The sequence below is a fragment of the Dermacentor albipictus genome, chromosome 4 (genome assembly GCF_038994185.2).
Source record: "Dermacentor albipictus isolate Rhodes 1998 colony chromosome 4, USDA_Dalb.pri_finalv2, whole genome shotgun sequence".
NCBI classification, from domain to species: Eukaryota; Metazoa; Arthropoda; class Arachnida; order Ixodida; family Ixodidae; genus Dermacentor; species Dermacentor albipictus.
Genome location: NC_091824.1, coordinates 81,432,969 through 81,459,174, shown reverse-complemented (window position 1 = coordinate 81,459,174; position 26,206 = coordinate 81,432,969). Strand labels below are relative to the sequence as shown.

At 44.5% G+C, this 26,206-nt stretch overlaps 2 protein-coding genes across 5 annotated transcripts in view; one reads left to right on the top strand and one right to left on the bottom strand.

Moving 5' to 3' along the window:
* LOC135913351 (CRISP/Allergen/PR-1-like) overlaps nucleotides 1-4,939 on the top strand; it is a 74,993-nt gene extending 70,054 nt beyond the window's left edge. For all 3 annotated transcript variants that reach the window (XM_065445948.1, XM_065445947.1, XM_070537173.1), the window contains exon 10: nucleotides 4,315-4,939. In XM_065445948.1, the coding sequence (XP_065302020.1) occupies nucleotides 4,315-4,401 (87 nt within the window). In that variant the 3' untranslated portion in view covers nucleotides 4,402-4,939. The remainder of the gene's footprint in view (nucleotides 1-4,314) is intronic.
* Nucleotides 4,940-7,793: 2,854 nt separating this feature from the next.
* LOC135913349 (PTB domain-containing engulfment adapter protein 1-like) overlaps nucleotides 7,794-26,206 on the bottom strand; it is a 54,056-nt gene continuing 35,643 nt past the window's right edge. For both annotated transcript variants that reach the window (XM_065445944.1, XM_065445945.1), the window contains 2 exons: nucleotides 23,857-24,032; nucleotides 7,794-10,637 (listed from right to left, as the gene is read on the bottom strand). In XM_065445944.1, the coding sequence (XP_065302016.1) occupies nucleotides 10,551-10,637; nucleotides 23,857-24,032 (263 nt within the window). In that variant the 3' untranslated portion in view covers nucleotides 7,794-10,550. The remainder of the gene's footprint in view (nucleotides 10,638-23,856; nucleotides 24,033-26,206) is intronic.

Genomic DNA, 26,206 nt, shown 5'->3' with positions numbered 1-26,206 from the left:
GGCCTCGCGAGATGCCGAGACGAGCCCGCTCGCTATCAAAACACCCTTGAAATTTTGTGCTCGGTGGGGCTTCTTGCGTTACGATATGTGACTCCCGATGCATGGGCGTTGCCGCGAAATCTAGCCCGATTTCGCAATGTTCGCGCTAAAATGTATTTTCGAGCGTGAATTAAGGAAATTCTAGACAAAATCGAGCATGATTACCGGCGCCGGGAGTTGTTTTGGTCGGCGGCACATGACAGCACGAAAAAAATTTCGGGGGGGGGGGGGGGGGCTGAAGCCCCATAAGCCCCCCCCCCCCCTGGCTACGCCCCTGCTACTTAGGGCAGGTAGTAACTGCGGATCCGGATCATGAGACGGAAATAATCAGAAGAATAAGAATGGGCTGGGGTGCGTTTGGCAGGCATTCTCAGATCATGAACAGCAGGTTGCCATTATCCCTCAAGAGAAAAGTGTATAATAGCTGTGTCTTACCAGTACTCACCTACGGGGCAGAAACCTGGAGGCTTACGAAAAGGGTTCTACTCAAATTGAGGACGACGCAACGAGCTATGGAAAGAAGAATGATAGGTGTAACGTTAAGGGATAAGAAAAGAGCAGATTGGGTGAGGGAACAAACGCGAGTTAATGACATCTTAGTTGAAATCAAGAAAAAGAAATGGGCATGGGCAGGACATGCAATGAGGAGGGAAGATAACCGATGGTCATTAAGGGTTACGGACTGGATTCCAAGGGAAGGGAAGCGTAGCAGGGGGCGGCAGAAAGTTAGGTGGGCGGATGAGATTGAGAAGTTTGCAGGGACCGCATGGCCACAATTAGTACATGACCGGGGTTGTTGGAGAAATATGGGAGAGGCCTTTGCCCTGCAGTGGGCGTGACCAGGCTGCTGATGATGATGATATGCGGCCGCCGCAGCCGGAAATCGCAACGGTGACCTCACCACAAGACATATATGATTGGCCGATATGTATAACCACCCATATACTACCGCGACATGATATGATGAATAACAGTTGTTTTCAGGGGAAATTGCGCAATGAAAAAAAAAAATCCTTTCTACAACAAATATACCTGTCTCCCTGTCCTTATATTCCCCACCCTCCCCACACAGTTGCTGGTGTCAACAGACTACGCTAGACAGTTACAGTTACTCAGCAGCAATTTTATTGTTTGAAAAAAAAACAGCAAAAAAAAATAGGCCCACAGGAAACATACAGGACAGGAAGGCGCCTCTTTCCTGTCTTCTTGTATCTTTCCTGCGTGCGTCTTTTTTTGGTTGGTTTTTTCTTAATACAATGCACCAACTAGCCCAACAACGTGTTTTCCTAGCAGCAATTTTCCTTCCCTTCCAATTTATTTATCCATTTATAGTCAAACAATCAATTACTACCACTACAAATATACGCCTTCATGCGCATCCCTCCTCGAAGGGATTGACAACTGGCCAGAATGAGCTGTGAGATATTGATTGAAATGAAATGACCGTGATTTATAGTGATAGAATCCAGCACGCTGTTCGCGATTTAAGCAGGAATTACAATTTTAAATTGGGAAAGTCTCAAAAATTAGTAAGTTGCGAGGCCTGGCGGCGAAACCTTGGTACTTCGGATGTAGCCTATGAGATTACTGTACGTCAGACGACGTCAGTCGGCTGTTATTACGTACAACATAATTATTGCTTAAAATTTCAGTTGCTATATTATTAGGCACTTGCGCTTCATTTTACATTTCGGAAATCAAAAGCGCAAGCATGGCAACGGCAACACCCTGAATTGCGCATCACGTGAAAAGCACCGTTTCGTTCTCGACCCGATTGGTTTCGTTTTGAATGGTTAAATACCAAAGCAGTTGGACAGAAAACCACGAAAACGCGTAGCTATTATCGCAGAAATACTTTAACACTTCGGAAAACGTGAATCGCGGGAAGATCGACTTGATAAACAAAATAATACTTTCTCACAGTTACGGTGGCACTTGTCGCCTGCCTCCCACTAATACCGGCGTATAATCCCTATCGCGCTCACCTGTCACCGTTTTCAGCATGATTCCAGTGAACGACTACATCCTCACTGCAGATCGAAAAATCATGATCAAAAATCTTCACGGCGTTTTCCGCGTTACTACTTAAGGGTTAGACACTCTGACTGGCAAGCTTTCCATGGCAATAAAAAAAAAAAGGTATCGTGAAAGTTGGTTGTCAGTCCTTGTAAAAAAGAAGCAATATTTTTCAAGAAACGTTCAGCTACACGTTTACATTGACAATTATCGTCGATTGTTCATGCACATTTTTTTTTACTTAATTTCCCCATTATATATTTGCATGAAATGTTTATTGCAGTAGGTTTGGCAGATATTCTGTTATCAAATACCCTATAGTCTTTTTTTTTCATTTTAAGGAATAACTTGCATTTTAAGGAATAACTGCCAATTCGCCAAGACCTCTACAATGTTAGGTGCAAGGCACGCTCCAAGTAATGAAGCGACAAATGACCGTTGAAAGACGTCCACTGCCGTATTTGCTCGCTAAAGTGGCATAAAATAACAATTTGTGAATTCACTTTGAGCTCGACGTCATAAGCATGCTTGCTTTGTTGTGACAAATACTTCGCGACCTGCGGTGGTTGCTTAGTGGCCTATGGTGTTGGGCTGCTAGCCACTAGGTCGCGGTATCAAATCCCGGCCACGGCGGCCGAACTTCGATGGGGTTAAAATACACGAACACCCGTGTAATTAGATTTAGGTCCACGTTAAAGAACCCCAGGTGATGCAAATTAATCCGTAGTCCCCCACTACGGCGTGCCTCCTAATCAGATCGTGGTTTTGACACCTAAAACATCACAATTTAAGCACCTCGCTGTAATGTTTGAGCTGCTTACTTTTTTGACACGATATACATGGTAGTGGTAAACTCGACGTCCTTTCTAAAGCATCGGTGGTCAAAAATGGGCCTCGATGTTTTCGATTGCCTTAAAACCGCAATTTAGAACGTCCGATATGTTTCGAAAGAGCGCCGCAAAAGCATGCCCCCGCAGCAGTGGCCGCCCCCGGTGTTTCGCGCAACTGACACGGTGGCGCTGACGGCTGAGCCGATTGCTGCGCCACCTGGCCATTGCAGGGAGCCCATAGCTGAGGACATGTCCGTTATTTAACAGTTCTTGTAATCTCACTAAGGCCTATGATATCTAACTAATCATCCGCTAACTAATCAAACTATTAAAAGAGCGAATATGCGTCGCTAGCGTTAGCGCTGTGATAAAAGGGACCTTTAGCGTGTCCGGTATTCGGGCAAGCGCGGGCGGTTTTCCGGTTTAGCGGGGGCGTCAAGGTGAGCGGCCCGATCGGTGGCGCAAAGCTCAACCACACAAACACAGAGCTAATTACTGTATTCTGCTTAGCTGCTGGGGTAAATTTTCGACAGTGGCGTAATCGTGTTCACAGTTACGCCGCTGCCAAAAATTTGCACGAGTGGCGAAGCAAGATATGGTGAGTTACTGCAGCTTTAGCTATGCGTTTGTCTAGTTGAGCTCTACAACACCAGGCGGCTTCACCGCTCAAGTTTACGCCCCGACCATCCGGTAATCCGCCCAAACCGCTCCCATTTACCGGAATAGCGTACAAGCTACACTCTTAGCAAAATTTACACCCTTTCGGGCTTATCTTGTCCCACAACAATAATCGTCATCTGTCTTGCCCGCGTTTCCTTTCTTTAACGCTGCTAGCCCGGTACTTCCCAGTCGCGAACGGCATGCGCGTTATCAGTGTGACGCAGCATTCTCGACAGGAAAGTAGCGAGCGCCGAGTTTTCAAGAAAGGAAACGCAAGCAAGGCAGATTACGATTGTTGTTGTGGGACAAATATACACCCCAAAGGGTGCAACCGTTTTGAGAGTGTAAAGTCTCTAAAGTCTTGCTTGTTCTGGTGTGTTGACGCTGGCTGCCATTAGACTTCCGGCCACAAACATGCTTACGCGGCAAAGGCACATTTTTCCCGAAAATGACTATCGGTAAATGACGCGACTCAGTGCCCATAGCCTCTGCATGTTCATGCGCAGGAATAACAAGAGAGAATTTTAGTCTAGGGGACGCAAGCGGCTTGCATACCTGAATTGCTTAGAAACATGGGGCCACAACTAACTTTCATTTATCATTAGTTTACAACGTGCATCTACAACAGGCAGTTGAACAGCACATTTTATATGCATACCCATGACGTCATGCTGGTTTTTGCTTCGCTTTTGTCTTATGCATCGCCATGTCTTTGTACATGGTGTCAGCAGTCTGCAGGTGTATTGAAACAAGCGATTGTTCATTTCAGTTGACGCTGCTGCTAAAAGTGGGCGCAAACAGTCCACCACAGTACTTCGACCTGACCGACGTCCTACTTGCCAGAAATCCCTGCTGACACACACAGCAGCTCCGCAAGTCCTAAACAGGTCCCCCTCGGACCTGCGTCCCAGCGTGCATTGCGCAACTACTCGATGGTGGTGGAGTTCGCTAATGAATAATTATGTCACTGTGATTAGCGACCAATATGCTGCATCTGACCTTAAGCAAGTAATGCTATGGCGGTGCGAGATAAGACACAAATGTCCTAGATTCGTTTGTACACATCAGTGCTCGAAGTATTAGGCTTACCTTGGTTTACCGATTACATTCGTGGACACTGCAGTAGCCGACCCTTCAGGAGCAAACTTGATCTCCAAGCCTCTGTCATAACATATCTCGAGGGCAAACAGCTAACTCGGTATATTTGTGCAGAATTAATGTGCACACTAGATTCAGTTTGACATATTTGAATGTTTGATTTATGCTGTCCTAGTTAAACCAGTGCCGGCCAGCTCACACTAGCAAAATGTTCTGCAACTATTCCAGAATGGAATTCACCATTTTTACGTGGATATCTTTCCAAGTCAGCAAAATAAAATTACTCTCGATGACAATTGTCAAGTCCTGTTTGCACGAGTCATGCATGCCACAAGCACTCAAGAACACTAGCAATCAGCTGCTCATTACAAACACACTCCAGAAAGAACATGAGCACATCATAATTGGATTTAACCACTCTTTCTGCGCATGCGTAAGGATCAGTGGTTCTGTGAGAAATGTGGCGACTTTCGGTCCTCGAGATGAGTCTTCGCCTAGGTACTATGGGGGAGAAAATTGTTTGCCCAGCTTGTCCGTAGCTGAGCTGGCAGCACAGAATGCGTGGAGAAAAACGGAAGAACAATCTTCGAAATAAGCACATAACATCCACGTCTGGGTCATCCTGCTACCTTAAAAGTCTACCGACATATTTTAACACAATAGCATTAAGGACCCCATGTCGCAAAAAACCCGGTGTCAGCGTCCGGCAGTCTTGTGAGCAAGAAATCATTCCGAACCACATAGGCCCTCCGTGTGGCACTTAGGCGTTGCCGAGCTAATTGAATTTCGCAAAGTAAAATGCGTCAGAAAAATAGTAAGGTACGACTTATGAACTACAGATATGATAGCTTAGGATTGTAATTTGAATATACAAGAAAACATAATTCTGTTATGCAGAAACAAACCCCTCTTCCAGCATTTCAACCATTCATATTCCACTATTCATTTGATTGCCGCAAATGGAGGTCCTTCACCTCTAAACCCTAGAAAATATAGGGACAAGCCAGAGAGCGAACTTAATACCTTTTCTACAACCAGTTTTGGATTCGTTTCTCAAGAGAATACTGTGTTGTAACTTTGGGATATAGTATGTCGTCACATAGGAGCAGGACACTGCTAAATTTTTAGTCGCATCGGCTCGCATGCTGCCACATCAATCCTCCCCGAGTAGCAGTATATGAGGCAACTGAGCAAGCGGGAGCAAGTGCAGAAAGCTTGCAGAAAAATAAACTACAGTTGCACAACTTGCAGACCTGTAGAGGTGCCCCGGTATTCTGTAAACATGTGAAAGAGAGAAAAACATTGAATTACGGCCCCCTCCATCCAAAGGTACACTGACGGTGTTGGTGTAATGGCGAAAGGTGACAGAAAACAGGAGTTGGGGTGTAACACTGATAGTGTTGACTCCCGGTTTGGAGTGGTCGTCTGGTCCTGGTATTCAGTGAACCCAAGTAAGCTCCATCAAAGTGGCCACGTTAGCCGATGTGTCATTTAACCCTTCAGGTGTGTGCCAACTGTTGAAACAATCCCAGATACAACCCAGAACTCTGGGCCATTCTGGTGGTGCAGCAATGCCGTTCTGAACATGAATGTACTATGTTGTGCGTGAACAGGAAGGTGTTCTTGGCAGCAGAATTATGGCTGCTGAATACTTCATGGCAGCAGTTAATAGAATGCAGTTGCTGACTTCATTAAGAAATTTCATTTAAGGTTGAGCACAACCTTACTAGATGGTATCACTGGTGCTGCTATTACCTGGCTACATTTCGGTATAAATGCAATATTAAAGGGACATTAAAGAAAAATTATTCGAGCTGCGACAATAAAATTCTGTATAATGCTCACAAAAAGAAAACTCTTACTGCGAGAATTATATTGATAAGCCAGAAAAGACAAAAACGTAAGGCAGGTGGCAATGCTGCCATGAAGTTCTTGCACCACCTACTGTGACATCATGGATTATAACAGCATCTGCTCAGGCCTTAGTTTATAGTAAGTAAAGTGAGACCACAATTGTATTCTGCAAGAGCCAAGCACTTCGCAAGCTTTAAGAACTTGTAGCAAATTATGATCTACAATAATTTTTTTTAAAACTTCGAAACACATCAGTCGTACCAGTGGAGGGGTTTGGGTGCAAAAATAAATGTACTGAACTTGAACAGATTCTCTTCTAATAATAAACCTATCATGGCAAAATTAATGCAAATTGGGAAAGAGTTCTGAAATAATCAGTTTAGAATGATTTAGTGCGTCTTCAATGTCGATTTAATGGTAACATCTGCATGGCAGACTCGCTACCATTTTTTAGAATGCTCCTCCACAATCCACTGCAACTCAAGCAAACGGATGTCATAGCCACCCCTTGACTGTCTACTCTAACACAATGGAATACAGGTGTTATTGAAGCGGTCTTCATTGCAGCCAAATCATGAAGGTAGTCTTTCCACAGAATAACATTGACCCTGGGACGGGCGTACATCCAGGTACCCATACACAGTACTTTGTGTGAACAGATATTGCTGTTCAGTTTCCCTTAACATTATTCCTCTGGAAGTAGTGACATTATCTGATGAACACTAGTATTTGATGAGAAAACTCTTATCAGGCAGAAAAAGTACGACTAAAAGATTGGGTCACTGCTCAAGAAAAAAACTTCAACGGTTCTGTTTTCATAAAGAACCCTTCTGTACCGGTTCCATATGGAATCCTACACATCAAGAAGTTTGTGTTTTGATTTGGTCATTGAAGTGATCTTTCAATTAGTGATCCTGGAACATGACTGAAGTGCAATGACACTAAGGTTCCTCCATAAACAAATAATTGAGTAGGTGCTATACAAATGGGTAGACCAGACAACAGGTTTATGCAACAGGGGTACGTGGCATCCACGGATGTAGGAATTTATGCATGGTACAAACTACAATAGTATGAAGCGTCCATCTCCAAACCTGGACAAATTGGGGCGATGTTAAATTAACAGTGCCATTAAGCTGAATGTCAGCTTTTCAATTTTTGTCGATAATGCCTGAATCAAATGAAATCCAAACTGTATTTAGTAGGGCACAGGGGCACTTGCAGATGCCATGGAGAATATTCTGCATGCAATAACTGCTGTACCTATTTGAATATTAATCCGACGCCATTTAGAAATGAAAGAAAAAAAAAGAACAGCTTTATTGTCAACAAACAATGTCACATACACTTCTTTGAACCAGAATTTTTATGTGGTGCTTTTTTCTGGGTGTAAAGTTACATGAAGCCTGCTTACGTTCTTTATGACAACTGTTTGCAGCAACTGTCAGTTTAGATGTAAGCAGAGACTTGGAAATTCAGTACAATTCAATGCAAGGCTCTTCTATTACACTCTGCAAAGTAAGAGAAGTCAAATGAAACCAAATGATGAAGCACACTGTTAAGCACTGGTGCAAATTTCCAGAAAAGGCAGAATGAGAGCTGGAAGTTGTCATTTCTTCAACATACAACCATCACTGCACTGTTGCCATAAAATTGCATAGTATGTAGAGAGCAGCTATCATTTAGGAAAAACACTCGCACATCACTTTAAGAAACACCGATAACAAGTTTTAATAGATTCCCCAACTCTAACTTGGCATCTATTAAAATATGCTTTACGACTTGGCACACTTCATGTCAGTCAATCCTTACATTAATCTGCAGATGAATACTGTGACCAGCATATTAGTTTTATACAATTTGTGTTTACTTCTGGTTTGTTACTGCTCAAACTCAAAATATGCCTCGCATGAATATTACCTGCCCTATGGTTTAAAAGTTTGTTATGTTATTCTCTTACACAGACCCATTTGCAGTAATGCCTGTGTTGTGTTCTACTTCAGAACATAACCTCCATGCATTAAATGAGCTACAGAAACATGGAACTTGTACTTTCAGATGGGTTGATCATACATTGCCTTAGTTTATTAGAGGTAAAATACTTCACCTTAGTTGTCTTACATGGATTAAATTAGCACTGTCCAAAAACAAGTTCATTCCGACTATGCAGCTTTTAACCACGTGTTTGTGAAACAAGATGCTTACAATTTCTGAGCTTCACATTTTGTTACTGCTGGCATTACACTGCGGTATAGATCACAGCCGATACAGTATATCATTGCCATGTTTCAAATGGGCAAAAATTTCAAAAGAGAACAAGCGTTTTTTAAAATACGACTACTTCCTTTAATATTTATTACTACCATACCATATTAATACCATAGCCCACTTGCCTCTAAATAGAGGCAAAAAAGCAGCAAGAAAAAATACTCAAAAAAGCATTATGGCTGTGCCAGTGCAGTGCATGATCTTTGCTTATGTGTGCTACTTTGTTCTTTTCTTTGTTTCATTTCTTTGTTCTGTATCATGCAAGTGTTGAGAAATAGCTATGCTAAATGAAACATGCGATGTGTTTCAAGAAACTACCTCCTGCGAGATTTCATCACTAAAAAACCCAAGAATAACCTTCTGCCACACCCCACCCCCCTCCAATTTTAGTGCTGTCAAAATAAATATGCAAGTCACAGTATTTAGCTAAGAAAGAGCAGAAACCCAAGTGGAGGTCTGAAGTGTAGTCAGTCAGTAGGAAGTCTTCAAAAGAGCTAACCTAAAGTTACACACTACTGGCCGTGTGTACAGAAGGCCGAAGCCAAGCCAGTTCTGCATGTAAGCAAGAACATAGTTACTTGCATACACAAATGTTTCTTTATTTGCAAGTCACTTGCGTTTGCTATTCCTCAAGCTATCCACTGCCAACCATTTGGCTATACATATAGAAGTTCAGTCAAAGTATGCAGAAATCAGCTGTTCAGACACATGATGCTCTTGTGATCCAAATGATGAGATGAGTAGGCATGATTTAATATAACATATCAGCATTATTGCTATTAACAGGTTACAGCCCCCCCTCACAATGGCATATATGCAGCTACTCCCCCCCCCCCCCCTCTAAGTCTTTTTGGAGATGTATATCCATTCTGGTAGGAAGTTATTAGAAGACCTAGCTACATTCAGTTCAGGCATGACGTCTGTTAAGACATTTCAAAATGGATGAAAGAGTGGTTGCATGTACAGTGGTGGTAAACCCTAACAGATGTATACCTAGATATGTCATCTGTCTAAACCTTGTTTGAGAGGAAGTAAAGAAAGCGATGCAAAATGTAAAAGCAAAAATGGAAGAGGAAAGGAATCACAGCTCTAATGCCTGGCTCTGTTCACGTGGTGGAACCAGTGTTGGACAAGGCCAACAAAGCTAAAATACTTATCTATATTCAGAGTTGGTTAGACATCCAACTGCCTAGCCTCTATCGCAGCACACTCAAACAACATCCAGAACAAGTGAAAAATAAAACACCTTCACATATAAAGATTGGCAGGTGTTGGGAAAAAAAAAGAAAAAAGCAATGGCTTCTGTCTTACGAGACTAGCCTTTTCATATAGTAACAAAAACCACATGTGCACCTATACACTGTCTCCTTAGTGACCTTTAACACAAGTGCAAAAGTAGTAATAAAGCACCGACCACAGCTGACAATTCCTTTGAGAAATAAAGTGGTTTGGTTCTGCTGAAACCAAGTTCTCTGGAATTGTGGAATGAAAATGTCGTAAAGCAGCAGCAGCATGTGCAAACTTGCAGAGATTATGTGGGCCTCTTAGAACAAACATGTCTAAAACAATTAAACAAAAGTGCACTTGGGCAGATATGCTTGGTCCACTCTCCGAACACAGGGCTTCCTTTCACCATGTCATGCTCTACTAGTACAAGAAATGACAGAATTACATGGAAAAAGAAAACCCCTTGAACTCAATATTCAGCTTAAAACAGCTCAAATAAGAAAGAAAGAAGAATGGGGGCACTATAACATCGCTGACTCAATTTTCACACTCATCAATTCAGGCAAGTGGCTTGCTTCCCAATGGGTCCAATTGCTCAAGAAGAAAATCATCCTTTCCAAAGGAGAGTCCTCGGCTGAAACCATCCTGAAATGAGAGACAACGGTAATAAAGATGACCTGCAAGAACAAGCAGCTCAAAGATGTGCTGAAATTATGCCTACAGATGCTCCATAACAGTGCAGCTGAATACAGGTGGAATTCCACTGACATTTTTAACATATTTTGAATAATGAAGAAAGCAAGACAAATGTAATCATAACAATGCAAGCTCCAAAGGACTTGCTGCAAAATTTTGAATAGTTGCCAACTGATAATTTGAACACGCTTGATTATTCAGACAGCTACTTGGCACTGCAACTGCCACATAGACCAAATTACCTATATTTCAGGCACCTCATAGAACACAGATAATTCGGACTCCAAGTGGACGAGTGCATAACAATTTGACCACTCAGGTGAGCAGAATAGTCTATTTCATACGCTGTCAGCACGGTCATCAGCCATGTTGCCATCACTTCCTCAAAACCGAAACTAGTGAAACCTAGTAAATCCAGTACTCATTGCAAGTGTCCAGAGTGCAAGACAAGCCAGGCCAAGCTGCTAGGCTGTAAAGTTCACTTCTGCAGTCATTGCTGCATGGAGGAATGCATTATGGTTTGCTGTGCGCATTCCATGTGTCCACTATGTTCATTTTTCTGTTATGCCCATTTCTCGGGCGACTTCTTCAGGCAGCTTTGCAAACTCCATTTTCAATGTCTGCACCAGCAAGAGTGGCAATTATGTGAGGTAAGCTGTGTACAAATCGCTGCTGTGAAGAGACCCGCGATCATTTGGCTATTGCAGCCTGGTTGACTTTTGTCATGTTGCTAGGGGGATGAAGACGAATATTTGGTACATGCTGTGGGGTCTGATTTGGGGATTCTCACACCGTACTCTTGGGACAAAGGAACGACAACACAGTAGTGCAAACAATCACAAGGGCATTTATTGCACCTTTCATACATCAATGCCTGCTAGCCGAGTTGCTATCCACAAAACATGCCGATGGGCGCGCGACAAATCTAGAAGTCCGACTCACCGCGTCCTCGTGAGCGAATATGTTCGCTCCATGCTGGATCCCAACGCCTGGTCGTTCGCGTGTATGGTCACGCGAATCGTGGCGCGTTCGAAGGCGGCCACGCGAGGCGGTCTCGCAGATGCATCGGTCGCCGCGTGCACGGAATGTCCGCGCTGTTCGGCAACCCGCCGGGGAAGCGTTGCTGCCGCACGTGCAGCACGAGCGTCCCGCTTCCTGTTTCGAACCCAAGAGAGCAAGCGCCTTCCTTTCGGCGCCCAAGTAACCTCGCGGTGCGCAACACTAGCGCCATCTCTCGCACTGCGCCTGTACCACTCGGACCGCCGCGTGTGCGGCGAAGCCGCACTACAGGAGACGCGCTATGCGGGAAAAACATCAGGGGAGGCGCGAGGGTCGCGCATCCCCACAATGCATTGCAGGCACATTGCAGGCAACCGTATGCAAGTTTTCCGAATATGAGCCCAGCGAAGGAACAGACAGGACACACATGCACACACACAAACACACGCACACGCACACACACATTGCAGGCAACCGTATGCACATGCAGGGAAGTGTAGTAGAGGTAATTCGATAATGGAAAACAGCACGATTGGACGAGTGTTGTCACCCTTGAAAGTGTTGGCCCTTGTATATACCATGCAAAAGTATGGCACTGTATTATGCATACATCGAACTGCCGTTTACCGCCACATTTGATACTATATTGAACACTGTGCCATGCACCCGCAAGTGTGCTACCCCTAATGGGGCAGTGACCACTTACGGGTATTTAGACATGGGTAGTATCCGCTTACGGGTAATTTAGACATGTTAGGCACCGCAGAAAAGGCCGAATAATCAGGAGTCTGAAGTACCGGTTTTGGCAGAAAAGGCAAGTTGTATTCTTGCACGATGACTTGCGGGGATACCTTCAATTTCGCATGATTTTGCATGACGAGCGTGCATTTGGCACTGTGCCAAGCACGCTGTCGCCCACTGACGAGTCTGATGCAGCAAAACTGATAGCAGTATCTTCAGCAGTAATCATTTAGAACACTGCCTAACAAACGTTATCGCACAGCACAGGACGCGCCCGCATGTATCGGAAGTTTCCCGAAAGTTATCGATGGTTCCTATCAACTGTAACCTTGTGTAATCCGATTTCATGTATGCACGACGCAAATGGTGTAGAACTTTCTGGAAGACACGCGGGCATCAGCGATTACTCTGGAACCTTCGATGACTGATGTATTATAGCAAAGGCGCTTGACCTGCTGGTCAGATTTTTGCCAATCGCCAACTGTGTTTGCCGCTATCGTTGTGCTTTGAGTGTAGCCTGTTTTTGAGGGCACAGGTTCACCCAATAAAACACTAGTTTTGCCATTCACAGTATTGCTGCTTTCTTCGCCGTCACTACCACGTGACAATACAGTCTATGCTCATTACAAGAGACCCTCGTACAATAGACAATAGACTTTCGGATATAACAGACTATATTTGAGCCTTAGTTTGTTCAAAACTATTTTAATAATGCAATGAAGTTCTTTTAACGGACCGCACTACAAAGGACTATCGGCTACAGCAGAAGAAATGAGCAGCAATTTTTTTCAAAATTGGGCGTATAAAATGTACTTTTGCCGTGTCGACACGGGCTGATAAACTTGCGAAAGTGAGCCGACGAGTGCGCCTCAATATGCCGCGCGCGAGGGACGTTCTACTCCAGTGGCTGCTGCCTACAGCGCGGCCGACGTATCTTGAAAGTGATCTGTGATGTGAACAAAGTACAGTTGACAAGCGATTTTTGGACGCCTAATTTTTCCGACATGCTTGATTTTTCAGACTTTTTCCCAGCCCCAGGACATACCTGGGTCACCAGCGTCACTGCCGTAACGCGATGCTTTTTTTTCCTTTCTTCCTTTGACTACCTGTTTGTGCTTGCCGTGTGTTGACTAGCTTAGTGAGTAGGTCTAGTTGTGGTCGTGCTACGGAGAAGCGAAAACCACTTTGTCGCTACTGTGGATCGCATTTGATTGAACCGGCTTCAGTGCTTCAAGACACTGTTTCTGGAACTTTTATTTTTGCCTGCAGCGAGAAGGCACTCAACGAATTCGGTGTGACAACTTCCCGACGACTGGGCCATGTATGCTGCTTAGCCAAGCGTGCCGATTCAAAGTGGAGAAGCAACCTATGTTGTCGTCGGCCTCGAGAGTTCCGATGAACCGAGGTGAGTACGCCACAATGTCGATGGCAAAGAAAGCGGCAATCATCAAGCTCGTCGAAGATGGCTGATCACAGGCAGACATTGCAAAAGAGTGACATTTTCAAACAGACTCTTTCGGACTACATAAAAAACAAGCAAAGATTTTGGTGGCGGCGGAAAAGTCTACTGGGTGTCGTCAGAAAAATATAAGCCAAGGCACCTATCCAAAGCTCGAGGAGGCCCTCCTTGTATGGCTGAAGTCAACAGTGGCCAGCAAGGTTCCCGTCTCCGGTGCCCTCCTCAAACAGAAAGCCGAGAGGATGGCGCTTCAGATGAACATTGAGGGAGGTCAGCGACAGCTGGCTAAGAAACTTCAAAAAGCGCGCCGATCTCAGTTTTAAGAAACTGCAGCGAAAGTGCAGCTGTTGACTTGAGCGTCGTTGCGGACTACAGCTGTGAAAAGCTGCAGTCACTCTTGCGGGAGTACTTGCCGGACAACATTTTCAATTGCGACGAGACCGGACTTATTTTTATGCGTATGCCAGAGAAGACTCTTTCTTGCCTTTACTGGCGACCCTTGCCATGGTGGAAAACACAGTAAGGAACGAGTTACTGTTTTGGTCGGCAGCAATATGTCGGGGACAGAACTGCCGATGCTCGTCATCGACAATTCGAAAGCTCCGAGGTGCTTTAAAGGCGAACAGTCCCTGCCTGTCTTGTACGTGGCAAACAAGAAGGCATGAATAACACAAGTTTCTTTAAAGCTGTGTGAGAAAACTAGACTGTGAATTTGATCTAGAAGGCCGCAAAGTTTTGTTCGTCGACAACTGCGCTGCACACGGGCACATGAACAACTTGAAATCTGTGCGAGTTGAGTTCTTGCCACAGAACACGACAAGTATCCTACAGCCGATGGACCAAGGCGTGATACTCAACCTGAAGGTGAACTATCGGTCACGCTTGCTTTCGTGTGTGGTGTTGTGCCTCGACAGTGGAAAAGCCTACTCTGTCGTTTTGCTTGGAGCACTTAGCATGCTCGCTGACGTGTGGAAGTTGGTGGCACCCAAAACACTGCGCAACTGCTTCCGCCACACGGGATTTGTGTTGAATGGCAACTCTGCTGTCTTGGACGAGGATAGTGTCATCGGCAGTGAGCCCCTCATCGGCGACCTTTGCATTGCAGGTGTCGAAATTCCCTCGACCGTCTCGTTTTCCGAATTCATGGATGTGGACAGCGAGTTGGAACTGTGCACCAGGCTCACGGATGAAGAAATCATTTGCCAAGTGCTTGCAGAGTCCTAGAGCGATGACAATGACTTGCCTGCAGCAGCGCAGCCGACGCAAGCTGAGCTGATGCAAGCGGTTGCAACTCTTTTGTCGGCTTACGACACCACGACTCTCGGCGAAATTTAGGTGGACCTGCTTGCACACAAGCGAAGCATGGTTCAGAAGACCATTAATCACTTTTTTCAGCCTCTAACTCAATAGTAAGCAATAAGTTTTTTGGGGGCACATTTGTTTTTTCGGACTGCCTGATTTTTCTGACATTTTCGCGGTCCCTCAAAGGTCCGAAAAATCGCTCGTCAACTGTATGTGCCCATGCGAGCCTCATCTTCAAAGTGATCTTCAAAGCGATCTCCATCTTGGGATGTATGGATGGCTCTGATGGTAGGCTACTGTGATTGCGATTTTGGATTTGTATCCGACTGCACCACCATAGCAATTTTCAGACGAGTTTTCACAGACAAAAAATAAATGTGTGCATTAGAGCCAGGTAAAGAGTACTGTAATTCATACTGAGCTACTGTTCTTGCTTGAAAGCCTTCATAAAACCGGCCAAAATAATTGTTTGCAATGAGAGATGATTTGCGTTTGATGCATTCACTGTACCCTAAGCACAGCCAAGACGGGCATGTTGCTATTAGCCAGTACTGTGGTCACCAATGGGGCCAGGCGTGTGCGTGACGACCGGCCAAGTTTGAATTATCTGGTGAATGCTAATTCCAGGATCAAAATAATGAAGGTTTGGTCTAATAGAAATGTATGCACACTGGCCAGGATGTTCGGTTGCAATCAAATTAACCTAACAAGCGAGTAAACCAAAGTCTAGTTAGTGGAAGTCTACTGTATTGCTGTATTTGTATGTTACATGTTTGTGATTTACTGCCTATGCAAGTAATTTTTGTACTCACCCCTGCAATGTGTAATATTGAGAAGGTAGAACAGTTAGACCTCGATGAACAAGGTCAGTAAATAAAGTATTTACTCATTCTAGGCCAACTGCGATTCTAAGCTGACCCCCTACCCCTAAAGTCTGAAGCCAACAAAAAAAAAATATATATTACCTCGAATGGAGGCCGAACAAAAAAATGCGAGGACAGCGTTCACAAAATGCAAACAGCATTCATTGAATTTGAACGTGCAGAGCTCAGTCAACATCGTCGTCGCTGCTAGATTCGTCGCTGTGTTCCTTGTCACTGTCACCTTCAAACAGTGCACTATCTCCGGCACCATCAAGCGCATTAGATATGCTGCACTTTTTAAAGGCGCGCACGATCAAAATACCTGGAATGTTGTCCCATGCTGCAGCTACCCAGCCCGCCAGCTGCAATAGCTATGCACGTTTGATGCGGCCTGTTGCTGTTAGCATGTGGTCTTCGTCAGTCAACCAGTCCGTGTAATATTTCCGCAGACGATCTTTGAAAGGTTTGTTGATGCAGACATCAAGTGGCTGCAACTGGCCCGTCATGCCACCCGGTATGACAGCGAGGTCCGTGTTCGCTTGGGCGAGTGCAGCCTTCAAGTTGTTGGTCAAGTGCCCAGGCATGGTAAGAGTTGATGACAAGGAGCGAGTTTTGTCAAAAAGGGCTCCTGGACGCCGTTGCCACACAATCTTAACCCACTCTTCCACCATCACACCCATCATCCACCCGTTCCCATTTGCCTGCACAATGACATTTCTTGGGAAAGTTTCTCGAGCAGGCAGTGTCTTCCTTTTAAATATCATATAAGGAGGGACTTTATGTCCATCAGCTGTGCAGCACAGAATCACAGTTGCGCACTGCTTCTCGTAGCCCACAGAGCGCACCTTCACCTCCTCGGCACCCTTTTCATTCACGGTGTATGCCACTGGAATATCAAAATGCACAGCCGTCTGGTCGGCGTTGTTGATTTGTCCAAGGTTGTAGCCTGTCGCTTTTCTTCAAAGTTGCTTGGCAGCTTCTGGGTGAAGTGCGACGCCGGAGGTTGAAGCCAAAGCGCTTCATGAATTTCTGAAGCCAGCCCCGACTAGCTTTGAAATCCTTTGGCGTTAGGCCTCGCTCCCTCGAAAGTTCTTTAGCTTTCGCTTGGAGCACTTCTGTTGTCACTGGAAGGGCAGCTGCTCTTTGTGTCCGAACAAAGTCGGCCAAAACTGTCTCCACTTCGTGGTGACGACCTTTTTTTGGTCCACTAAATGCCATCCTCGTTGCGGCGCACGCAAAAAGCTGCTGTCGTCTCCTCCAACGACGGATGTTTTTCTCGTAGACGCCGAAGTCCTGCCCGGCTTGAAGGTTCGACGATGCCTCTGCGGCTATCACAACTTTTCACTTGAAAGCGGCACTGTAGTGGCATTTCCTACTTGGTTCCATCGCGATAATGCCACGCCGCACACCGATACGGCTGACACGACACAGGTCAAAATGGACTGGCACGGCTAGTAGCGGCTGCGATACTGACTTTTCTAGATGGCGCTAGCTATGCACCATATTTAGCAGTTTCAATGAAAAACTGGCGCATTTTTTAAAAATCCTTGAATCTAAGCCAACCCTTGAGTTTGGCATATGGTTATTGAAAAAAACTATCAGCCTAGATTCAAATAAATAGGGTAAGCAATTTGCTTTGTTATATCGAAATTTCGTTATATAGAGATACAATTTTTTATCCAAATAGTCACTGATGGCATTTTCTTCACTGAAGGGGATGCAAAATTTCCTGAATTATCGAGCGATCGGAAAAAGCAAATTTAGGTGAGAAATAATTGCTGTTGAATTTGAGAGTCAGCACTGAAGGACTGTTTCATGCTATGTCGACGATATTTTCACATCAGCAGTACCATCCAATCTGCCCTGAGTCGCCCTCAGTGGGACAACGCCATCACGAAAAGCGCCGGCAGCAGGGAGCGAATGCTTCATCCGCCTCTCGCTTCTCTGAAATGAGAGATTTCCAAACTCCTCTACTATAAGCACGCGGGAATACCGCACATAATGCCACACTATCCAAGATCACGCAGTCTTCGCACATGCAGTAGTTTACATCTAAAGTAGGGCGCACAGGCTGCGTACGTGCTTAGCCACTCCGATATAGCCGTGTGCAGATACGGTCGCACTAGAAGAAAAGACTCGCGCCAAAATCACTAAACTGATAGTTAAACTTCGATATAATGGAGTCTGTAAGATTGGCAAGCAAAGCTTGCAAAGCTGTCCTGTGCACTTCACCATTGTGGCTGATAGCATCGCCGGAATGGGGAGACACTATCAGTCATCTTTGCTTGCCTACCCTTCACACCCGCTGCAAACTACCTTCAAGGGAGGTCGTGTAACTGAGGTTATTGAAGCATTTCATATTTATTGTCTTAGGATAACTAAGCCAATCGTCAATTGCACTAATAAATGAAGAAATTGTATCTTTTGGATTAATGCGGCCCTTGATTTTGAGGGCATGCGACTGGGCGCGTTTTATGCCATACCAGTTCGTTTTCTGCCGTGTTTGTTTCCTGTCTGCCACGTGGTGCATAGGAAAAGCTTTATATATGATTTTTCCAATAAACTAGGGAGAGTCTGTGCACTGTCTTATTTCTTCTCTTTCTGTTCATCTTTTGCACTTCATAAAAGTTACACAATGAATATTGACCTTGTGTGCATTTCCCATGTTTAGCATGGTGCAACCAACACTTTCACGTCACAAACTCCATGCATTTCATTGTTATGCAGTGTTCCCAACAGAAAACTATAGGATGCGACAAGATTGATGATTATTGTGTGGAAAGGTTGCACCTTATAAACAGCATACAAGTTATACAGAAACTGAACATCTTTTAGGGTGTGATTTCATAGACAATCCTGATAAACATTGTGGGCATTTCCTCTATTGTCACAACACCAGCCATTTTCCTGCCAGGAACACCACAGTACATTCAAATGCACATGGCATTTCTGACAGTGTTGCCAGTGTGCACAGCAGTGAAATGCACAGAAGGCTGCAGACTGTTGCGCGACAAAATTAGACTAAAATGTGTACTATTGAAAATTTAGGCAAGAGTCATGTTATGCCGCCACATCATGTGGCAAAGCAAACAAACACTGCGAACATGGCGTTTGATCCAATTTCTTTAGGAAAAAGAAAAGAAGGTGCTAGTTAGAATTGATTAAGTGCCATAACCAGTCACTGGCAGAGACTGGTGTTCCTCGAAGGCTTCCTAAGGCAGCCAGAAAAGAGGCATTTTCAATGGGACATAACAAGAGTTCAACACATCCACTGTTTCATAAGCTCTGCTGAGAAGTGCTGTCACTAAACGTGTCACTATTGAGGCACCATAGGGGTCAGGCATGTGCATGCCAACTGGTTAAGTTAAAGTTATCTGGTGAAGGCCAAGCTTAAGATAGAAATAACAAGTTTGGGCCCATAGAAATGCATAGGCGCTGTTGGGGCATTTCGGTCGAGATCGAACCAAAAGAAAAAACATCAGAGGAGGACATCACCCGTGTAAGTGAACTTATAAACTGCTTAGTCAAAACAGTGCAATGAAAACTACAGCGCATGTTTAGAGCAATAAGTCAGGGTGACTCTCTTAAGGAGGCAGACTTAAGCTTTATTTTGTAATAAAGCCGATTTCCATAGGCCATTGCTATTGGTAGTTGCAGTTAACTACATAGTGTACGGTCACGCACACCGTATCTTGAAAGAGCTCTACAGGTGGCTCATACCTATGTGCACACTGCGTTTAAGTGATAGACTGCACGAAGGTCACTTTGCTCGCTGCTGTTGCCACACTTGCTCACAGCAGCATTTTGACAGCAAGTGTCTGTGCTCATCAAGTGTGATGTGTTTATGTTTGCTTGTGCATGCCGACACCATGCTTGTTAATTCATTTAGTACAGTGAAACCTTGTTAAACCGTAGTTGGCCGGAGCTCGGAAAAAGCATGTACTAAACGGTAGTGCTGTTTAACTGAAATAGCACGAGATCGCCCACTTACCTGTCAAAAACGCAACTCGGAGAGAGTGCGATGTAGGGGAAAAAATGTGCAGTATTTATTCACTTTGCGCGACAAAAGTTATTTTTGCTTCATGTTGCGGCACCGCCCTAGCAGCGACAGCAGCGGCCTCAAACTTGCTGAAGCTGCGAGCCAGCTTTTCAGTCAGTCCCCTATTAACAGCAAACACTCGCATGGCAGATTCCTCATTGGCATTACGTATTCTCCATACGCACGCGGTAGCGCTCGGAAGTCGCTGGGCACCTTTTTCATTTCGGGGTGCTGTTTTCGTCGCGATGATTTGATTCATAAGGCTGACGTGACGCACAGCTTCTGCCACTGTCGGGCCTGAATCGCCCATGCTGTCGCTTTCCATGGCATCCTCACCACTGTAGCTAGTTGACACTTCAGCAACAACAGAGACAACGATGGCGAAAAGTCTAACCTCAAAGCTAACATCTCTTCGCGGTCGCAGCAACGCTGCCAAGCAACTTCTTCGCATTCCACATGCCACATACAGTAGTAAACAGCAGATCCCTGTCGCGTGCCAGCGCTGACTTTTTTCGTGTCACGTTTGATAGCATGAATGATGTCTAGTTTTTCTTCTATGCTGAGCACCCGGCGTTTTTTTTATCCGAGCTTCGGCATGACGCAAGTCCTTGCTTGCACGACACCACAACGCTCTCTGGCACGCCGCCGAAATGATGATGATATGGCTTCACGCACAAAGGCGAAGGGCGCTTGGAGGCCGTTGTTCCGCTCTCTGAGGCTTGTTGGACTGCTGGGCCGTCCGATGGAGACGACACACCAACGTGTTTGCGTGACGAAAAGTGGAAACACCATGTGTTAACGTACACATACGCAATAATCTGGTACGGTTTATACGGATACAAAATGCATTATGTTCAATAGCCATTGAGTTGGAGATTTGACTTTACTGCTTTTGAAACGAAACTACTGTTTAAGCGGGTATGGTTTAATGAGGTTTTACTGTAATTGAATGTTTCCAAGTTTATACAGCTGATAAAACTACTATCCGTACTTCATCTAGCAGTCTACTAATTTGCCATCGTAATCGATTCTTCGCCTTTCGGGTGAAACACTTTTTCCCCACTAGGCGCTAATTTTTAACTTGCTCCGAAGTTTTGAGATTATCAAAGTAGAAAGCAAAAATGAACACCTTCGGAAGCGGCCCACACACTTCGAAAGATCGCAGTTCTCACAATTCAGCTGTGTCTGATTTTATAGATGGATTGAGCAGCAGCGAGTCTGTGGATGCTGCCTTTTCGACAGGCAGACTCAGAGCGATGACGACGTAGACCAGTCTGAAACATCGGCGGCTGCAGCCCGGCACACCCAACTGCAGTGCTTGCAGTTAATTTTTTGCACTGGAATGAATGCCTGTTTAATGAATAATTGATTTTTTTGGAGATAGTGCCTATTAGATGGTAATACATTTTGTATATCTAAATTTTTGTTACATTCTTTTTTAAGTATACAAGGACACCTTTACAAACTTTGTAGAATTTTATCCCACAATTTTGGTTCTGGCAATTTATATCTTTTTTATGACATACATCTCGTTAATAAAACTTATGCATGAAAAGTGCATTCATTCTGCTTTTTGTTTACGTACTACATAAGATATTTAATGCAGTAGCTCCTTCAGAAAAAAAAATCTGGCGCAACCTAAGAAAAATGCCTATTTTTCCCATGGTAGGGAAAGAGTTAACCAAAGCCGAATTAACAGAAGTGTATGGTAGTATTTAAAACTTCCGAAGAGTGAATTGAATAGTCACATTCATAAATATGAACATTTTTCAATTTGTTTTTGAATACAGTCAATGAAAGGTTTTTCAGAAACACCCTATAATTTGGACACCTTCGCAGCACCACCATGTACTGTGTATTTACATGATTGTAAGTCGACTGAAATGTAAGTCGACCCCCCCCATATCGTGTGACAGGAAAAAAAAAGAAGCATACCCGAGGGCACATTCCGTAACGAAAATTTATTAGTAGCTGCCATGGTCACTGGACTATTCGTCCTCACTTGTGCCATCGTCCTCACTAGTGCTGCCGTCGTCATCGCTGCTACAGTCCCACAGTGTGTCGTCGTCCAGTGAAATTCAACATTTGGCAAACGATCGCACCATGACATTGTGCGGAACAGCAGCCCACAATGAATGCACCCAACCACACGCAGCCGTCCGGGAGGCTCTTTTGACAGGTCCGGATGGCGTAAGTGCGCGTGCGGTCTTCTGCCGCCAGCCACTCGTACTCACAGTGGAGCAGGTCCTTAAAAAACGAAGATCCAGGCTTGTTTCATGACCATGTCAAACTTCGCTGGCAGGGACCGATCACGCATTTCAGCGACTTACCCTGCAAGCTTGGCCTACAGCTCTGGAAAGCGTCTCAACTTCGGCCTGTGGGAAATTCTTCGCTTGCCGTCACAGGTAAAAGTTTTGCTTCGCTTCAGTCGCCACTCTCGCACCATGAGGAAGCATGGAAGTACCACGTAGCCGGCAATCGAGTCGAACGCATCAAACTAAGAGCTACAGGGAAATATAAACACGTGAGCGGCGCCTGCTCTTTCATGAACTATCGATAGACCCTGTAAGTGCCGCCATTCTGGGGGTGCCACTGCAAATGAAACAGCAGCACTTCCATCGACTATCCACACCCCCCATGAGTGTTGTGTGCACTGTAAAAGTCTTAATAATGTTGAAAAACTCTTCCGAAAAGAGAACAAACGTGCGGGATAGTGAAAGCTACGGGTAGGGCCATAGAGCAAACATGAAATTGTAACTACGTTGTAGCTCCCCTGATATCTCAGTCTCGCTTTTTGGAGGTGCCATGTTTTGGTTTCGATTGTAAGTCGACCCCCTCACTTCAGATTTTCAGATTTTAAAATATAGGTCGACTTACAATCGTGTAAATACGGTATTTCAAAGAGCCAATGTATGGGATATCTGAAATTGTGGACACTAAGACCCTTCGTCAGATTTTCCAGACTTTCTGCCGTTACCGCACATCCAAAACAGTATTAATCGAAGCCACCACTACTGGCATTTTGATTATCTTGCAGTGTCAAACCAGAGCTCTTGTTGCCTTTGTCATCCTCATGGAAGGCTTTGAAGTGCAGAACGTAAGGCAAGGGTTGCATGTTGCATAATGCCAGTTCCCAAAAGTCAGCTTCGTGGCAATACAATGTTGTTAGACTCATGCATACCGAATGTACTGCGGTGAAGCATACTAAGAAAGGAAAGGGGCCAATGTCGCAGGACACAGTATGTATTCTTTAATTATGCATGCGTACATCCGCTGTCTCCTGTGACAGTATGCACACCAATACACCTGCCAAGTGTACTGGCAGGCCTTCAGAGCTACTCCAAACGTGCCTGTGGCAATTTGAGCCCTTGGGAGCAGTAACAAGCATGCATTCATTATTCTTGACTACCCCATTTTTCGGATGTCTTCGCCACACCTAGGGAGTCCAAAAAGTTGGATGTTGACTGTACTTCAATATGCTAACTGTGCGCAACTAAAAAAATTAGAGCAGGAGTACCATAAATTTCATCCCTGTGGGCATAGTGTAGGCATACAAAGCTAGAAAGCATAGAAGCATAGAAAGCATAGAAAGTCCCTAATACATACATTCGGCACTGAAACTTGGGAAGCCCCTTTTTGCAAAGTGGGACATGTTGAAATATAACACTACACAAAACAAGGCACTGCCAACTTGTAAGAGACCAATTCACACTTTCTGCAGTTGCTGGACAACTGCATCGGTGCCTAGAAAGCAGCAACACACACCTTCATTTCATTGAGCCTGCGGTCAATTATGCCAATTGCGTTCTCCAGTTCCTGAGCTCCAAGGTTGTTTGAGAAGTCACCCATGCCGAAAGGATCTTCCTCTTTCGTCGGCGAAAATGGCTCAGCACCAAACAGGTCCTTTGCTGCTGCAATGCTGGACGGTGTGTCTGATGTACCTGCATACACCACCAAGAGACCAGCTGTGATGGATATTTCTTGCGAAAGATAAAATTGCTGTTGTGATGGTGAAAAAAAATTATATGGCTCTATTACACTGTTACAATGTGCAGGTCTCTTTCCCATGCTCAGGATGTCATCTAACAGCAGAGTTGCACAGCTGGTTGGTTTGTAGAGTGTAAATGCCAAAAAATACAGTGGCCAATTAGCGGTAAACACGAGAGAAATGCATTAACATTACATTGCACCTCTTCATGGTCCCAGATCCATGATCTAAACCGCATTCACCATATATAGAAGTGTTGTTCAGCAGCTCACTTGACACACATCCTGTCTCTTCAAGGAGAGACACTTCAGACTTTTTTCCATTTCAACACTCCTAATGCTAATGCATTAAAACAAAGTAACTATGCCACTTCAATCTCATACACTTTCTGAAATAACCCAACAACCGCACCTGTGCTAAGAAAGTAGCAACAAACACCTTTATTTCATTGAGCATGTCAGTCAATTATGCCAATTGTATTTTCTATCTTAAACCAATGTACAACACTAACAGGAGTTTCAGACTCCGTGTCTTGCCCAATTTTTTAGACATGATCCATGTGCACAATGTCAGAAAAATGGCAGCTATGAAGAAAGTTTGTGCCATTCACATTGTTTCCTGTGCTCTTGCTTTCATTTGCTATAGCTTCTAAGGCTTTCTGACAGTTGCACAGCCACTGCAAATAGATCTGCATTGACTCAGCACATAACTAAGTTCGGTTGCCAACAGAGAAGCAGCATTGGTTAGGTCTAAAAGCAAAGGCAGTGTGGCGATGACGAAAATTAGCCACTGGCCCACATGGTGGTAGTTGGCAAGCCATTGTAAAAAGTTTGCCACTCGTCACATGGCTCAACAGCGATCGGGGGCCTGAGGTCTCACGCAGGACTGAGGGCCGTAGAAGCAGTATTCGGGCCAGTCGATGACCAGCTGACAAACGAATGTTATTAAGTTCGTGTATCCACTTACTGGACAAAATGGGTTGAATCTGCCTGACACTGTACAGTCAAGTCCTCTGAAGCATCGAGCATCATGCAATTTCTAGTAGAAAATTGTAACAACGAGCAAAAGTTAACGAATTTTATGTAATACAGGTATAAAAAAAAGATGAACTTGTGTTTTCGCAAGAAAGATCTAAGAAGGCACTTTTAATACAAACCGACTCCAAAGATGAATCTGTTTATCTTAGTAAAGAACCCTTAGGATTTGCTTCTGGCTGTTGTGTCAAACTCTTATGCAAATCCCTAAACTATTCAAATTCAAACTACTACTCACTTCAAAATTATTTGACACTCACTATTTGCTTTAAACTTGGTTTGAATGAAAATTATGCATACGTTGGTTTTGCTTTTTGACAGTTCTGTTCTTCACCTTCACTACAAAGTGACAATTCTGATATTTGCACAAGCTTGAAGGGACACTAAAGGCAAATATTAAGTCAACGTGCACTGTTAAAATACCATTCCAGAAACCTCGCAGCATGTGATTCATTCAAAGAAATGACTGCAGTTAAGAGGAAATTTAGTCTGAAGGGTCTGCATATTTTTAGCTCATCAAATTGCCCACCCCTGAGCAGGGGAGTGGCGACAATGCTAACACCCTGCCCGCCCTTTACAGCCATCAGAGTAAAATGGTGCCCGATAGAAGGCAGTACGGTATTGCTCAAAGTGAAAATGCACGGCCATGGAGAAACGGAGTCAAGGTGGAGTGTTGGATATGCCGCTGCAGCTGCTCTTAGTCAAGTGGTGTGGACCGTTCGGACATCCCGCAATATCGCATGAACGTGGAAATCTCTGCTACTTGCAGTTTGTGGGATTTGTGCGAGCCAGAAAAACCAGCGTAGAACTACTGAACTACTACTGAATAGAACTACTGAAACACAAAGGCAAAGGGCGGCACAGAGTCGAGCGAAAATGAAACCTTTCTATGGCCTGCATCATTGTCAAGAGTAACATCAATGAGTTACTTCTAAACATTGAATAGAAGTGGACAAGTAGCATTTTCTTCCATCTTATAATGCAATGCAATTATATTTTTATTACAAGAGGTCGAGTACTGGCGAAAGAAATAAAATAAGTGCCTTTGTCATTGGTCTAGTACTTGACTGTCCCGGGTGAGTTGCAAATCTTG